Source organism: Euwallacea fornicatus, chromosome 18 (genome assembly GCF_040115645.1).
Source record: "Euwallacea fornicatus isolate EFF26 chromosome 18, ASM4011564v1, whole genome shotgun sequence".
Taxonomy (NCBI): Eukaryota; Metazoa; Arthropoda; class Insecta; order Coleoptera; family Curculionidae; genus Euwallacea; species Euwallacea fornicatus.
The window spans coordinates 3,444,500-3,461,663 of NC_089558.1; the positions used below are offsets into that span (position 1 = coordinate 3,444,500).

A 17,164-nucleotide genomic window follows, 5' to 3' on the forward strand; every position below is an offset into this window, starting at 1 on the left:
TATGTATATGTTAAGCCATTAGTATGCCCGTCCGATTACTGGGAATCTATTATGCGCAAGTTATGGATGTATTGTATGCTGTGCCCCCCATTATATGCCAACCAGAACCACATATAATTGCATTTTATCGATAATATTAAATAATGCAAATGTGTCAATGACAACCCGTTAATTATCGAACTTGTCTAACAGATATTAGTTCGCTATTGGGGTCAAACGAAGTGCAGTTTTTGTATACGATTACATGAACATTTATCTTGCACATGTCCACTATTATCGGCTTAAAAATTATCATAATTGGCGCACTTTCGGAGAAAGTTGCATCTTATGTAATTCGTCTGTGGCCATGATGCCAACAAGCAGTTTGCGGAATTTTTTAAAAATAATTATCAGACAAATTTTTAGGTCCTCTAGTTCCAGCCTTGTGAACACCATCGGACCATAAAGAGAATCTTCTCTAATGTCAGCGCGAACAATAATTAAATTGCGCCATCGAGATTAAACAATTATGTTCTTGCCATTGTTTTCCTTCCACAACCTTGGAAAGTATCCGGGGATCATTTCTTTTAATCATTGTTATGGGGTGCCGTTTTGCGGTTGAAGGTCTCGCGAATGCGAAGCAAAAATAGAAAATTCGCACCGCCAATGGAACCCAGTTCATCTTCAATCACGCACTTTTTTGATTATATGTAGTCGTGGGTTCCCATGTCCCGCCAAAGATATCAATCAAAAAAAGCCTTCACATTTGTGTTTTTGTGAGATTACAAGAATTTGCCAAATTGCATCCGGGAAACGGCATTCAATTGCATTTCATTGCTCAGAGATTGTAAAACCAATTGAAATAACGACAAGTAAACTGTTAATGGTTATGAGGCACCTCTGGGGAAGTTGGGTTCTTCCTAAAAGTGTTGTATACCAACGGTTTCGTACATATAGGGCCCCCCCCTGCCCGATGGCCCAAACTTCATGCCTATATCCATCTTCCTTGTATCTTCCAACTTGCCCTATGTAAACATCGCCAGTTTACGATATACAGAATGTTGTACACCACTGGCCATTTCAAACGCCTGGAGGCAATCGAGTGAAACTTTTGAGAGACCAATAGGAAGCGCAGGTTTTACAATAAAAGTTGTTTTTTTTTTGTAAATTTTGCTGGGCGTATCAGAAAGCCACTGGAAACCTTTCAAAGAAGAGCTGTTGTGCCTCTAGCATTTCAAAAAATGAAAATTGATCCTTAATTTCCTGGTAATTTCTGAACAAACAATCTCTCTTCAGTTTTCTTCGTTTGAATCTTCGTGTGGACACTTTGAAAAAATTCAAATAAATGGAAAATTTGCCAAGAGAGTAAGTACTTGCCATGGACATCGTTCACTTTTCCTTGTCACTGAAATACTTTATATCGCTATAAACCTTCTTTCATTCTTGAGCTATTCACTAGGATAAATAATTCATAACACGCCTTTGAATGTCAATCGAAGAGTCAATGTTTTAGAAAAAAATTGATGGGCAATGGGATTTATGGTCGTTTTTGCCTTAAAAACCGGTAGAAAGTTGGCTTTCGGTGGGAATGTAAGTCGCCCGACATGAGAAACCGCGATCTTGCTGATGGGTGTTTACTATCGTTCAAATTTCAAATGAGACACTTATTAGGTGTTAACAAGCCGAGGCCATATATTTTTTTAACACAAAAACCCGGCAATTTATGACATCAAACACCAGAGTCGGTTATTGACATTCTGAAGGCACATCCCAATTTTTATGGTTTACATAGAGCCTAAACAATTTACATTAACGATACAGGTATTAGACAAACACCACACACATCCCTCGAAGATTACTAATTAATATCTTACACATTCTACTAATTAAAGCTGTCGAAAGAGTCTTTAAGAGGATGTTATGCAACGTTCTATTACGCATACGTAACTAACATTATTTATTGGTTCTACTGCCAAAGCGGAAGCCTTGACGAGATTTTTCCGATAGAAGAAATAATATGTTTGCTCATCGTTGTTTGAATAACAGCTGGTCAAATTTCCATAAAAAAAAGACTCACCGTTTTGGCTCTCAATTCCTCCTCGGTGCGGTGAACGTTGAGCAAGGGGGTCACTCTCACCAAAAGCCTCCACCAGGGCCAGTCTCGCACCACCATGAATTTCCTCACGTTTCTTTGAATGCATCTTACGGCCAAATCCTGGAGCTTCTTCTGCTGCAACTTCCTGCGAGCCAAGTAGCCCCTGCAGTTGGATTGGAAGGAAACTATCACCCCTGAGAGACGCTCGTCTCTCTGGGATTCTAGTTGAGACACCACACCAGTTCGGAAGAATATCTGAAATAGATAATTAATATTTGTGGCTGTTTGTTGGTTCGGTACTAAAACCAGTAATGCCAAATTGAAACGGAAACTGTAAAATTATAACTCAAATATGAAGTTAAATATCTCGGTTTTTGGAAGTTTTCTCTTTACAACTGTTTACAACACGGATCAGCCCCCTTTGGGAGATACGAAAAACTGCTTGAAAATTTCTCAAATTCGGCACTTCTTCTCTATAAAAAAGAATATTTGTCTACAAGGATTTTTTAAAGAAAAGTTCCACGATGAAAAATATACAAGAAAAAAACGAAGAAATGGGGAGAATTTACCGCTCTTGAGTCTTTCGTGCAAAACGCTTTTAAAAAGCGTCGTGATTTGGATGAAAAATTTTCTCATTAGCTCAAAGTATTTTTAAAAAAGTGCTCTCCGAAATTCTAGAAAATTCCTATTATTGTAAGTTTTTCTTACCTTCAGTGTTATATTTCTTTTATTTCCGGAAAACATTCTATTATTGGTTTACAGAGGTTTTTACAACTGATTTTGACCAGGAAAAACATCCAGTAAATTCATACCTTGTAGGAGTTTCAGTGGTTTTTAAATTCGTGATATGTACCTCTGGAAAAATCTTTACAGACTTCTGCTTCATGAGAATTCTTCAAGCTAAGTTTCATGAACAAATACGAAATCCCATATGAGTTTCGGAAATTAGATGTGCACATGTGACACTTTTTTTAGTACAAATTTAATTTGAAGATTATAGGAAAATCTGCAGAGGATTATTAGATAAGAGCCTCTCTCGCAATTTTCCGCCTAAACTTCAAAAAAATTTACGGAAAAATGACTAAATAAGCGTTGCATTATTAGGGTAAGGAAGAGAAAATTTCGTGTTTGCAGATTCAGCTGGAAAATTGTGGCTAAACTGCAGAAAATCATTAGCATAACTTGCATTTTTGACGCAGATTTCTGATGCAATTTATAGAAAAAGCAGTAGAGAGTGTTTCTTGTGCTTCATTACCAAAGGGACACTAATATACACAACAGAATATATTTCTATCAACAATTTAATTTTAGTTAATAGCTCAAATTTTCAAAATAAAATGCCTACAAAGAGTATCTTTCATCCAAAAAATCAGTTTCTATTAACGAGTATTGCGAACCACAAACCTTCTTGGGGATTTCATCCACAATAACAGAAATTTCACAGGGTACTTCCACGTCATTAATTGTAGAGTCTAAAACTGTAGGCAAGGATTCAGTGCTGGTTCTACTGCGAACCGATGCAGTCGAATGCGACTCATCACCATCCACTTCATTGGAAATATTACCGGAATCATCAGAATTATAATCCAGATGTTTATCTGAGGCAATATTTTTCGGTTTATTGTCTTTAACGATGAAATCCTCAGAATTTAAGTAAAACTTATCCTTTGGAGGCACTTTATCCAGGAAGCTTTTAGTGCGGTTTAAGTCCAGTTTCACGGCTTTTTTTGTGGGTTCAGTTTTCTTCTCCACCACAGCTACTTTCTTGGAATCCTTCGAAGGCTCGAGTTTCCTCAATGCGATGTTTCGTTTAACTTCAACTTGCTTCTTGGTAGAACCCCCAAGGTTCTTGTCTTTGACCGTTTTTGTAGTCTCATTGTGTGTGGGTTTCACCTCAATTTTTTTTACTAGCTTTTTGGTCACTTCAGGCTTAGACTTACTGATGGAATTATTAGCTACTGGAGGTTTTGTAATCGTACTTTTGATAGCCTTGGCTTTAATGTCCATCAAAGGCTTTGCAGCAACTCTGACAACCCCTTTAGAGGCATTAATTTTGTTTTTTACCAACTCGGGTTCGCTTCTCCCTAACGGTTTCACCAAAGACAAACGAGGCTTATTTAAGTTCTGAGTACTCTTAGATTTGTCACCAATCGTTTTGGATTTGGCCAAATTCTGCACACTAGCGGCTTTATTCGGGGCAACTACAACTGGGAGCGACAGCTTCGGTTTGGTTAAATTCTGGACACTCTTGGTCTTACTCAGCTCAGCACCTCCATTGTTATCTAACTGATCTAGATGGCAAGGAGTGCTAGGAAAGCTTTTCCGCAAATTTGAGTTGACCGGTATTTTGCTAACAGAACCGTGCTTCTTCGACAGACTTAAGTTAGTGGTACTTACAGCCTTCGAGAGTACTGGTGCAACCTCTGGATTACTTATTTCAGTAAGGCTGTTCAAGCGCTTTACTAGTTCTTTGACCTTCCCTGGGGTCTCCACCATTACTGGCTTCGACGGGGTTATTTTCTTTTTGATTTCTGGAGGTTCTATGTAGATAGGAACAATCTTCACAGGTGATGAGTTAACATCCAGATTAGTCATGCTCTTGGTTTTTACTGGAACATTCGGCAATGAAGGAGGAGGGTTTCCCGAATTGGCCTTCTTCAAAATGCACTTGGACTCAATGATGCTGCAAGTTTTGGCTTTCACGAGCTTGGGAATTTTCGTTTTTGGGGTTGTTGTCTCGGGAGGTTTTGATTTTACTACCGTCTCCTGTTTTTGTCGCACCCTAGAGGGGTGTTTTCTAGGAGGGGGCACAACCTTGATTGGAGCTTCTGAGGGTTCAGGGGCAAAATTTGGCCTTTTAGGGGGAGCTTCTATGGTTACTGGCAAGTTATTCACCTCTGGAGTAAGAGTGCTGTATTCGTCCAGAATTTTATCGAAGCTGTTGATAACAATTCTGAGCTTCTCAGTGCAAAATGAATCTGTGGTGTCCACAGGCTTAAACTCAACATTTTCATATTCCGGCACCTTTTTCTCCTCATCGGGCTTCTTTAAAGTTTCAGCTTTTTCCTGTCTCTTAGAATCGCCCCCAAGCCATTTTCTATGGGTCTCGTAGATCTTTTTAATGAAAGGTTTCCCCATGTATTTATTTTTTTGTGTGCCCGACATCTTCAGGCTCTCATCTTCTAATTAATGGTCTTCTAATGTCCACGCCACGGTCTCTTTCACCAAACAACAATATAAAAGGGAGTTTACAATTGTTCCGATTTTACTTTTTAATTCAATCTGGGATACTTGTGGGTCACTGTAACGCGATAGTAATGCTGATTATTTGGGCATGGCACAAATGCAGGTTAACCTAGTGGAAAGCTATTCCGCCTTTCTTTAAGTGCAATAGAGAGATTTGTGGGTACGGTTTGTTCGAATGTGTTCGGGTCAATAGGGTCAAACTTTTACCGCGTCTGATTGCGAGATAAAGGACTCGCTTCATACGAGATGATTTATGGACCTTTTCTGGAAAGCGAACTTAATCACCGCAAAACAAAACAAATTTTTCTCAAGGGAAACAAATTTTGACCGAGACCGCGACGAAACGATCCGCGAACCTTTGAATGAATGGTGCTGGCACCGTCTTCGAAGCGGCAAGGACAAGAACAAACTGAAGTGAAGTCACGAAGTGGACCATGAAGACCATGAAGCCGGTGCCACCGGTAGTACCGGCGGCGTGGTGCACCAGCTCGTGCGTCTGCAGTTGGGTACAGCTGCAGGTCTCATCGCTGGGACGACGATGGAAAGTAATGTTTAGATTGCAAAGTTTGGATTTTTGCGGCGATTTCTTGTTTGGTAAACTGTTGAAAGGTCTGCTTAGAATTTTGAGAGGTCTATGTTGGGTTTTCCATCTAACATTGTGCTTAAAAATGTTTAAACATTTTCAGTTGCCTCCAGTTCCAACCAATGGAAGTTTTATTATGGAATTGTTGAAATTTTCGTTAATGTTGAAATTCAGAAAAGGTCACTAAAATATGTAATTTTAGAAAAACGATAGTTTAAAAATTTTTTTTTTTTAGAAGGGATTTCTTTTGGAATATAGACTCAGTCTATAAGTAGTCGATGTAATAATTGTTTTCAACGCCTCTCAAATCAATTTGCTCGTATATCAAACCCAAAAATCTCTGATTCGTTCACTGTATATATCGCAGATATTAATAAGATAGATAAACTTTCATGACTGGCATCTCCCTGATAAATGTACCCGTACTTCCCGGCAAAATTAACCTGTACGATAAATAATTGCACATCCAGATGATCTTTGCAATTACGGCCCCTATTATCATTAGCAAACGTCAATCTCTGGCGGATTTTTTGTCCACGAAAACCATAATTAAGCGCATTACATGGTCCGTCTTAGACCAAGACCCATTATTGGTGGTCTTGCTCGACTCTCGATGAAGATTCAGCCCTGAGACCCAATGTGGAAGAACCAGTCACGTTTCTTTTACTCAGTTAATCGACAAATTGTCTCTTTTTTGGTCGACAAATTGGCGGCGGGCCAGTGACCCTCAAAAAATCTTTGTTCCTCGGATAAAATGGGCAAACCTTGAGAAAGTGTCGGTCAACTTAAAGGAGGTTTCCCACGGAAAAAGTGGTCATAAATTAGTTTTCCGTTCCTGAAGCTATAAATATTGCACTCTAATTAAACGGAAAACACACGGTAAACAACAAATCTTAATTTCAACAACCGAGATGATCTTCTCGATAAGGCGCAGACTGCACGGAATCCGCTCTTGCATGATCAAAGGTGTAACGACCAGGTTTACTCCTCTTGCTTCATTGATTCTAACAGATCTTGTGTCATACCCATGGACTTAAATTGAAGTCAGGAGTTTTAGGCCTAGTGACACGTCTCGGTTCTTTTTCTTGGGAGTTCGATTGTGGACGAAGCTCAAAAGCGGTGGATTTTTTCTTAGTGTAAACCAAGTCATTTCGAAAGAACTAACCACAACTTAAGAAGTAAATTTATATTGTGAGCGGTTGGTAGCAATCTCATCAACTTTTATTCGAACTGGCTTACCATATGCTGCTAAAGGTTTGCTCAGTATGGAAGTTGGGAATCGATTTGTGAAAGAAACGACAGGTTTCTGAACGGAATGGTTTTTATTCCTATAAACCTAGCTCGAATCGCCATTGGACAAAAGGCTTCAGCTATTTTTACGAGCTTCGTTTTGAAATGTTAATTCCTTTTTTTCTATTTCACTTTTTCAGTATTTGCTCTTTTTTTTCACTGTCGAAGACCGACTAACTGAAACGCAACATATTAACCACGATAGTGGTAACGGTATCGCGATATTTAATAGCAATAAATTATGGCAATTTTAACGCCTCTCCGGTTAAATACGGCACATGTTACGACATTAATAATTTAATTTCATGTTTGAAAGATTTGTGCCTCACATTAACCAATCATAGATGCATATAAATTAGTTGTCATCTTCGGAGAAAGTTTTCCCAGGCTTTTGTGTGAGGGAAATAGTCGGCGATTTTCCATTAGCAAGAAAAAAAGTTTGATTCTAAATCGACATAAAAAATTATTAAATATCTTAGATTAAACGATTTCATAGAAAAATGATAAAATTTCTAGCCGTTAACCGGTGACGCCGAAATTTCAATCACCTGTGATGACATGGAGTCTGACATGTTCCGAACTATAAGTACGACTTTTTCAAATCTTTAGATAATTTTTGCTTTGTCAAGCTTAAAACCCCCATAAATGGTTTTGATATCTTCGAATAAGGCGATAGAGAATTTCGAATAATTTTAGAAAAACTAAAAATTTCGAACTTCCCGACATTTCTCGTCCCTAGAATACGCACGGAGGAGATCCAAATATCTCTCGCAAATAGGCAAAATCCTCTACATCTGTGGTACTTTCTAAAATCCAATTTTTTTAAATCCTTCGCTTCATTCAAAAGACACCTTCCACTCGATAAGATAATTCAAGGTAGGTGCCACATCATAGTAGGCCCGTTGAAATTGGAGAAAGGTACCAGCATCTCTGGGTAGACCTCCTCTTCCACCTTCATCTTCGATTCGCTGAATAAAAAAAAGAAACAACGGTACTCAGAGTGTAACAGGTCTGTGTCGAACAGGTGAGCCCAAAATCGTCGTTTTTGTATTTATTCAAATGAGGCTCGGGATAAATGATGCACGAGGTTAAGTGTGTCCATTTGCGGGAACTGTCTCTCCGATCGAGAAGAAAGAAAGCCAAAAGGAAGAAAGAAGAAGAGTTTGTTTATGTGTACTTTGAATGCCATTTTGGCCGCAAACGTGGGAGGTGAATTGTTTGTTTTGTTTAGTCGAACTGATAGTGTCGGTTCCTTCAATGTTTTTACAATTTCTCACAACCAAACAATTCAATTTCTGGAAAGTAGATCGAACGACGAACTTCCACCGAATCAACCTGAAAACAAACGGATCATTTCTACGATTAGTCCTCATCAACATATGATAAACGATTCGTAATCCTGAGGTGATGAGGCTGCGAGTTAAACTCGGATTCGTACAGCCAGGACCTAAAATTTCATAACTCGAACGAACCCTCCCCCAAAGATCGCCTCAAGCAATTTTGCAAACTAGCCCGAGCATCAGACGTAATGAATTGGAGAATTTCGGTGAGAAACGATTCTGACGAATTGTTGCTAAGGATTTTTCTTGAATATGTGAGGGAGTAGCTGTAGTAGGCCTTCGAAGCGAATATCGAGAATAAGCTCGGTGATTGAGTGAACCAAATACGAAAAGGTGCCTCGAATAATAAGTACCTGCTTGTAGTTCGTATTGTTCTTGATATCTTTCAACTGAAAAATAATGACGCAACTGGCTCCACAGGGCATATGAACATTAAGCGATTCGAGAAGATGATGGGCACTAGAAGCCTAGGGCTTCCATAAAACCGGGCAATAACCAGTGCTCAGCATTTGCATGAAATAGCTGTTATTTGCCTACTATTTAGATATACATATATTAAACAGTTTCACTCAAGTGAAATTCCTTCGGCCAAGAACTTAAAGGCAGCCTTTATATGCAAACACAGAAAGATGTTCCGATGCCATTCACGTTGGGTTTATGGTAGATTTATTTTTTTACGTTCATTTAATTGCACCGTTTAGTAGATTTACGCTATCCAGTTCTGCATTTACATGACCATTCAGTGGCTACTGGATTTAAAAATTCCTATTAAATCTGAATTGATGATGGCCTTTCAGTAAGACCGGCTCGATTATTCTCCTGCAACGATTTTTCTGCCGCAGCGTACAGTGGTTTACGGTTAGAGCAATGAGAGTGCACAAGTCGCTTCCATATGAGGCACATTTGCAGTTAATCTAATTTATTTTACATGTTATAATCTCTGTTGATCGGGTTAAAATACAGTTGGGTGCCCTCAGGGTTAGGGCGATGCCTCAGTTTATTTAGTTTTGTTGTGGGATGCGGAAACAGTTAGCTGTTGATGGGTATTATTCGAGCAGAACGATGGGTGTGTGTGTGTATTAATAATTGTTTCGGTCATGTCTGGATTGACTTTAGTGTACCCATACGCGGCGGCAATTACCCGGTGAACTCTGACATCTGGGAGATTTTTACGCGATGGTCCGGCGTAAAAATCCGCACTGAATCAACACCGACTTTCCCAAGCTTTCAAGTCGAAGAATTCAGAAATCAAACACCAGATACCTGCAACTAGCGACAATAATTTTAATTAAATAACACCGTTTGCACATACAACAAATTCAAGCGAGAAATGTAAAACCATCGTAATTAATTACAAGAGAAATTCTCCATTTTGACTTAATCAGTTCTGATTTATGGGCAAACGGGAAATATTCGTGGGTTTGAATTTTGCAACGAGTACAGTTGCCATTTGGGGTGAGAATACTGGAAAATTTCTAATCGCAAATCCAAAGGAGAAGAACGCCGGAATAAGGGGGGATCGGTTGAGGATTTGCATGTGGAGAATTGATCACCTATTCAACTCTCGAATTGGGACCAAAGGCACATCAAAGAGCCCGTTTGCAATTCAAATATTTTCAAGCAGTGAATGAAACGCGCCGATTTAACGGCGAACACAACCTAAAGAACTGTTAAACGTGGCTTTAAACCACGAGTTCGAAGTTTTTTTGAGCAACCTTTCCTTAATTTAATTCAACGCATAAATTACGATTTCATTATGTCCCATTAGAGCTCACGAAATCCGATTTCGAATCCAGAGCATCTGATCGTAGCCGATTATGTCATTTCCTCTACGTTGATAAACCTCGATAAACCGATATTTCACTATGATCAACGAGTTAACAGCTCGATTTCTTCTAGAACAGATATAGCAGGAATGTTACCGATACAATGACAAAATACACCGCTCCAAATATGGAAAGTTTCATCGAAATGTGGCGATTTACAAGATTCTGCAGCAATAAATTTTCCGCATTTTAACGAATTAAATACTAATTAGATGCCGCCGCAAATACATTGAAGTTTTTGCTATTTTACATGGAATGAACGTAATTGATGTTTGACAAAAACTGAGAACTCTTAGGATGATGAGATCGCTTTATCAGACACGTTTTAAATCACAGGTATTCATGAAGTGAAATAAATCGCTAATGCTAATTATAAGCGATAAGGTGGAAGAAACACGTATATATTAATTAAGTTGTAGGGGGGCCTTTAGGTCTGAAATGGCGAGAGAATATTCATGAGATTTGTGATAGGGACCAGGCAACGATCGGAAGAAACAAATTTAGATTAATTTGTCTTTTTGTTGTTCGTTCCGGGTGAGATGAAGAACATTTTTATATTTTCGCTCGACTTTCGCATGGGGCAGAAACAATATACTTTGAGCCATCGCGAGCAAATCGGAAATAACCGCACAAATTACGAGCTGGATAAAAAAAACTGTTTCTATTTGCACGTTGTTTTTCATCAAATAAAAAAAAGGAGATGAAATTTACACCTGCGAAAATACAACACGTATGCCAGAAATATCTTCACTCCACTCAGTGTGGAAAAATACCAGGTTTCACATGGAAATGCGCAACACCAAGAAAATTAAAAAAAAATTTTTTTTTTCTTCTTCAGCTAATTCTTTTCAAAACATTGAATTTCCCGAGTCCCCTGTTGAAGATCAAAAATCCCCGATTTGGCTCGTGCAGATTGACGATTAGTCTGGAAATCTCGAAAGATGGAGCTCACGTGCTTGTTCTGCAAGCTATTAATATGCAGAACCTCTTTCAAAAGGAAAATTTTCTTGTGGGAACTTAAATTGCACCTACTTTTGTTAACAAATCTGCCTAGAATACCTCACAACAGTTTACCCAAGAACGGAAAGGTAGGTTTAGTGGTGGGCTAATAATTATTCCTTTGACTAATACAAAGAAATTATGCGTAACGCGTTTTATGGAAGCACTTGCATTATTTGCTTGCAATACTGGCTAATTACAATGTTTTACTCAGAGTGCAACATTTTTATGCAAATACTATGAATTATCCACGATAATTATCCACAATATGCAAAATACTACTTCACTACTGCATTTGGTGATATTTGTAGGTGAAGGTGAGGTAATCGAGGCACTCCTCTGAACATAAGAAGTACTAGCAGTACTAACGAGGAGTCCATTCATCATTTCGTGTTTGACATCTGTTAAAGAAGAATGTTCGAGTACCATTTGAAAAAAATGAGTTTTGAAGTAGGGTACTTGCGATATTTGCAGGCACGTTTCGTGCTGCATTCTTAACATTCGACTAACGGAAATTACTATCGTTCATTAATTATGTCACCTATTTGAGATTTCTTTCAAGGGGCCTTGTCTACTCAGCTGTTTAATCTGATCTCACTCAGAATTACCGATTTAACCCAGCAAAGAGCATTGACTCGAGATTTGAACAAACATGCCCAAAGCAATTTAATTTCCATTATTCTTATGAATTATTTGTAGAGGCTTAAGGAAGATCTCTGAGAATTGGAACCATGAACAGCTAATTTTGTAATCAACGAGTGGATATTGGAGTGAGATTTTCATAATAAAGAGATTCTTTATCTGTGGGAATAAAAAACGTTGGATTAATGACGACATTGTGGGTCAGTGTGGATGTTACAATAATATTAGTCATAGTGCGGTATTCTGGCTTCGTTAAGCGCCTTTTGCTTCAGTTAATCCTCTGCAGAGAAATGCGCAAAGTAGTACAGATGATGAATAATGTGGATCTGTAATGTACTGGTAAGTAGTTAGATAAATGATGGCACTGAATACTTGTGGTTACTCAATTCGTTATTAATCAAAACTCATGAACTTGCAGCTGAATGCTCTTTCTAAGTCTTTAAACATACAAGGAAGTGCCTTCAGACTGCAACGCATAACATTTCTTGCCTACCATCTAGAAATCGCTAAAGCATAAATCAGTACCTATTCGTTCTGGTATCTTTGTGGGACGCAAAAAAACCAATTTAAATATTAGTTTAGTGTCTACAAAACCATTGGTAAACTTCAGATTTTCCAACCGCAACAGCCACACGCGGCGCCGAATACATCTTTTAATTGCTTTCCCGCACCTCCGGAGAAAGTTGCAAGAAAAACTGCCACAATTCACTCGATTTCCGTACTAGTGGTTGAAGGTGATTGCTCCACTTAATGATATGTACATCTCAGCATCTTATGTAACATCTTCAATTATTAGTAGATATCGCGGGAGTCAATTAGAACAAAAAATTATGTCCTGCGTAATTCATTCATTCTTCAAGTTTTTGCCAACGAAAATCTTGAAACATTAGTGATTCTCAACAGCCATCCAAACTTTTATAATTATTAATTTTCTACCACGACAAAAACCGCCGGTAAATAACACTTTTTGTTCCTTGAAAGAATGGAATACAACGAACAGTGTCAAGACCTAATGAGTCGAAGACTGTAGGACCTTTTTCTGGGGCACTGGTCAGTCCTGCACGCTTTCACTCTCAAAAATCCAATAAATTGGTCTGAAGAAAATTTAAAACAGCAAGGTTTATTGAATTTCCAACACTCTATGTTAAAGAGCATGTTTGGCGTGCGTGCAGCGGTCATTGGATTAAAAACTGCTAATGAACGCTGCATGTCCTCCTAAAGGCAATTAAAAAATACTAGGAAGTATCGTAAGCTTTAGTCAATGAAATATTTCAAAGGTTATTTCGACGTTCCCACTGGCGATAACCATGAAATGAAAGTTTTTATGAAGTAGGAAGATGCAGTGGTATTTGCCGTTAAAAGTCGGTACCGCTTAGTGGCAATAATAATTAGAAAACACTAACTGTGAAATGTGGTAACGCAGGATTTGTTATTTGGTGAATTTTATTATTTTATGATGAATGCGAAATTTCCTGATTAAAATTATTAAAAATTTGGCAAGAAAAGCTTTCAGAGATCAACAAATAAATGGTGATTTTTGGCCATAAACGAGAAAGCCTCAAAATGTTGGAAATCAAATGTCATATGATTATCACTTTCTCTCGAAATAACATTTCACATGTGTGAGGAATTATAATTTCGGGAAAATTTCGGTCGCCTTGGTATTTCTCCGAGTCCGCTGTTACATTCACCGAAAAATGCTTCGGAAGGAAAATGCCGCTAAAAATAATTTGAAAATTCTGTTTTTGACCGTTTTCGAACTGGTGAGACGTTGAGACATTTTGAGATGTCAAATCGCCGTCATGTACAACCAAAAACGCCATTTTCCAGAAACGCAAATGACGTAAACGAAACAAACGTCAGAACATCCACGTCATTTTGACGTCGGTAGTTCGGGAATTGAATGCTTTCCAAATGTAATAGAACGTTGGTCCGTTTTTTGTCGTTTTTCCTGAACTTATTTTATCCGTCAATAGAACGCTAAATTAAATAAAGTAGCTGCTATCCCTACTTTACGCCACATTACAATTACGGCTACTACTGGTCAGACCGATTATGTCACCCTGAAACTAGTATGGAAATTCCATCCCTATTACATGACTGAATACATAAAAACCGGTAATTAGAAACCTGATAAAGACCGATTAGGCAAATTGCCTAACTGACAACCACGGTATCGACCCCAAGCGCTGCTTTTGGGCATGGGGAAGACATAAAAAACTAAAGTTAAATGCCGAGACACTTTCTCCTGCAAGGCGTGGAAACAAAACGAAGGATGAATCTACACTTGTCCGCTTCATCGACTTCTTAAAAAGAGAACGTTTGCAAATCTTCGCATGGGCAAATAATGGGGAATGAATTCCATATACTAATTGGATTCTGTTAGAGAATTTCCTATGTAATATTTACTCTTTAACAAATGCGTATGTCTGGCAGCTTGAAAAATTGTTATGGGAGGAAGATAGCTATGCAAGTTAGTGCGGAAATGTGAAACCTCCATTTCACCAGACAGGCCGCATCCGAATGAAATAATGGGATTTTTACTATTATAGACTTGATCTATGCGTAAGTTCTTGCCTTCCTCGCTTTATGTTTTTCTTTTAACCGTTTTAAATGAGCTGCTCTATTTATGGGCTTAATTAAAACCGAGATTTACTTAATTATTGCTACTCCTTCGCTTCCCACGAATTTTGAAAAATTTTCATTTTGCAACAATGCGGAAGCAAAATTTAAAATGTTTTGCCCGCAGTTCATAAAGACAATCGGCCATATGGCCGACCTGCAGCGTTTCGCTACGGCAGGTATATTTCATTCAATTCTCTAGATGTTACTTTATTATTGCAAATATTCATAATACCGTAAATAGGCCTCTTGCCTTGTAAATCTTGTAAATTTATTGTTAATCCGTTCGATGCCGCGTAAGGCCAACGACGTATGAATTATTACAGTAAGGGGAGATTAAACTTAGTGTCTATTATAAGTAGTAAAGGCTGTGAACTTGGCTTTACAAGTAGGTCACAAATTTAATATCTTCGGGGGGTTGAGATCAACTCACTAATCAGGAAAGACTAGATGGACAAGTCGGGTGGATAATCAACACTAAAAAGGTAATTCAATAAATATGTCCAGAGAATTTAACCGGAAACGAATGAAAGCTTTGAGTCAAAAAGGGCGTTTAAGTCTTTTAATTCAAAATTATTTGTATAATACAAATCCAAAAAAAAGCTGTATTTTATATCTGAAAGCTATACGTTTAAATCGCTGTTTCGACACACCTGAATATTTACAGGTAATCATATCTTAGGTTTGTTTTCTAAGAAAAAATCTTCCAAATTGCGAATAAAAAATCCCTTTCTTCTTTGACTTGATGACGTTTAAATCTTATCTTGTGCAAGAACCTTTAAGCTCACGCATTACATTGCGCAATACACATTGACGAATCGTAAGACTTTTTTAAATTACAAAACGAAGGCCACATTTTTAGAATTACAAAATAGGACCACTTTTTTCTTTGTTCTGATCACGTTTGAATCCCATTCACCTTTTTCATATTAAAAATTGTAAAATAAAATATCGTTACTCTCAAAAACTCACCTGACTTAATCCCACCCTGTAACTAGACATCTCCAAATCCATGGCCAACAGCATGTCCTCCACTGCTCTCCTCTCATCCAGGACCAGACTGGAAACTTTGCTATTGCCAGCCAAAATGCCAAACTTTCTTCGAAATTCGCCTAGAGGCATAAAAGCAGGATATCCCTGTTTATACAGGCGAACTGAGTCTAAAATTTGCGCCCCCCGAATCTAAATTAAAAGAATAAAAACGAAAGGAATATACAGAGAATTCAATTTAATATACAGGGTCTGTTTCAATTAACCCTTTTTAGGTATTTCATTAGTAACTAACCTGTGATCTTATTAAGGGCACATTCAGTAAATTATCTACTGTATTCCCAGAAGAAGGTTTAATACCCATCAAAGCGCTGCTACTATCATAAATTCCGCCATTGTGTTGGGGGAGAAGACACTGTACAAATCGTAATTTGGTTCTTCTGAGGGTTTCGATGAGGCCATCAATGACGAATTTTGTCTAAGAATTCGATGCATTTTGAACGTAATTGAAGAAATAAAGAAATTTACCTGCAAACAGACGCTTTTGCGTTTTATGGCGGCGGTACCCCCAGTGAAAGTTCGCCTAATACTGGAAGCACGTCTTAAGGATTGAGAACCATCCAAGCCCACACAGGATCCACTAAAAGTGGACGCTCCTAAGCCTCTGATAGCTACGAATAACTTGCTGACGTCTTCTCTGTAATGGAAAGTCGAAGGTATAGAAAACATCATAAAGCAAAATGTGTTATAAATATTTTAAAATTAGTTCAAATTGTTCGTAAAATAATATTTATACCAGGCAAGAGCACAAGAGAGACAGTGTCAGGTAAAAACAAAAAATTTTGATACTACCTACTTAAAACTCGAGAGTACTCACTTGCAACTCTCTTGAAGAATAGTCATAGCGGCCCTGGAGACTGGGTTTTCTCTACTCTGCTTTAACCATCCTTTAGCACTATACAGCACTGGATTCGTGCCTTGAAGATGTTGTAGCATAAATTGGTTATTCCCTGCAGCTTTTCTTAGCAAGAGCTGGTGATCCCTGTCGCCGTAATGAGTAAAAAGTCGGTCCAGAAAAGAATCGTCACTCCCTAAAAGAAACAAAGATGCATTTATTTTTTAACATTTAAGAAACCTCTCCTTCCCAAACTTACCACCAGGATAAATTGATTCCTCGTCAAGCAACCATAACAACCCCCTTCTGTCTGCCTCATGCAAATCACTTTGCGACGTCCTGATAACCGTACTCTGGGCAGTTTTATCTAGAAGATTCACTAACGGCAACGGATTGATCAAATTCTCATTTTCATTTTCATCATAGGTAAAATCAATGTTTTCTTGCAGGTACCTAGAATAAATAAAACCCATGAAGGTTAGTTCTTTACACAAAGTATATTCAAAATGTTGACCAAGCTTTTCAAGACGTTATGGTAAATGCACCAAAAACCTCATAAAACTTATTGAAAACTACTAAAAATATTCCCAACAATGAACTAAACAATGTGAACACCATTTTAAATTTACCCTGTATAATTTAAAAAGTGTAATTTTA

The 17,164-nt window shown here is 38.0% G+C and overlaps 1 protein-coding gene across 7 annotated transcripts in view; it reads right to left on the reverse strand.

Annotated features, from left to right (window-relative positions):
• Positions 1-17,164, reverse strand: part of Mhcl (Myosin heavy chain-like) — an 83,923-nt gene that overhangs the window by 17,070 nt on the left and 49,689 nt on the right. For 6 of the 7 annotated variants that reach the window (XM_066292634.1, XM_066292633.1, XM_066292637.1 and 3 more), the window contains 6 exons: positions 16,767-16,960; positions 16,490-16,703; positions 16,141-16,309; positions 15,908-16,090; positions 15,595-15,804; positions 2,057-2,329 (listed from right to left, as the gene is read on the reverse strand). In XM_066292634.1, the coding sequence (XP_066148731.1) occupies positions 2,057-2,329; positions 15,595-15,804; positions 15,908-16,090; positions 16,141-16,309; positions 16,490-16,703; positions 16,767-16,960 (1,243 nt within the window). Of the gene's footprint in view, positions 1-2,056; positions 2,330-3,478; positions 5,728-15,594; positions 15,805-15,907; positions 16,091-16,140; positions 16,310-16,489; positions 16,704-16,766; positions 16,961-17,164 lie in introns of those variants that run through there. The other variant, XM_066292639.1, reaches the window with a different exon arrangement.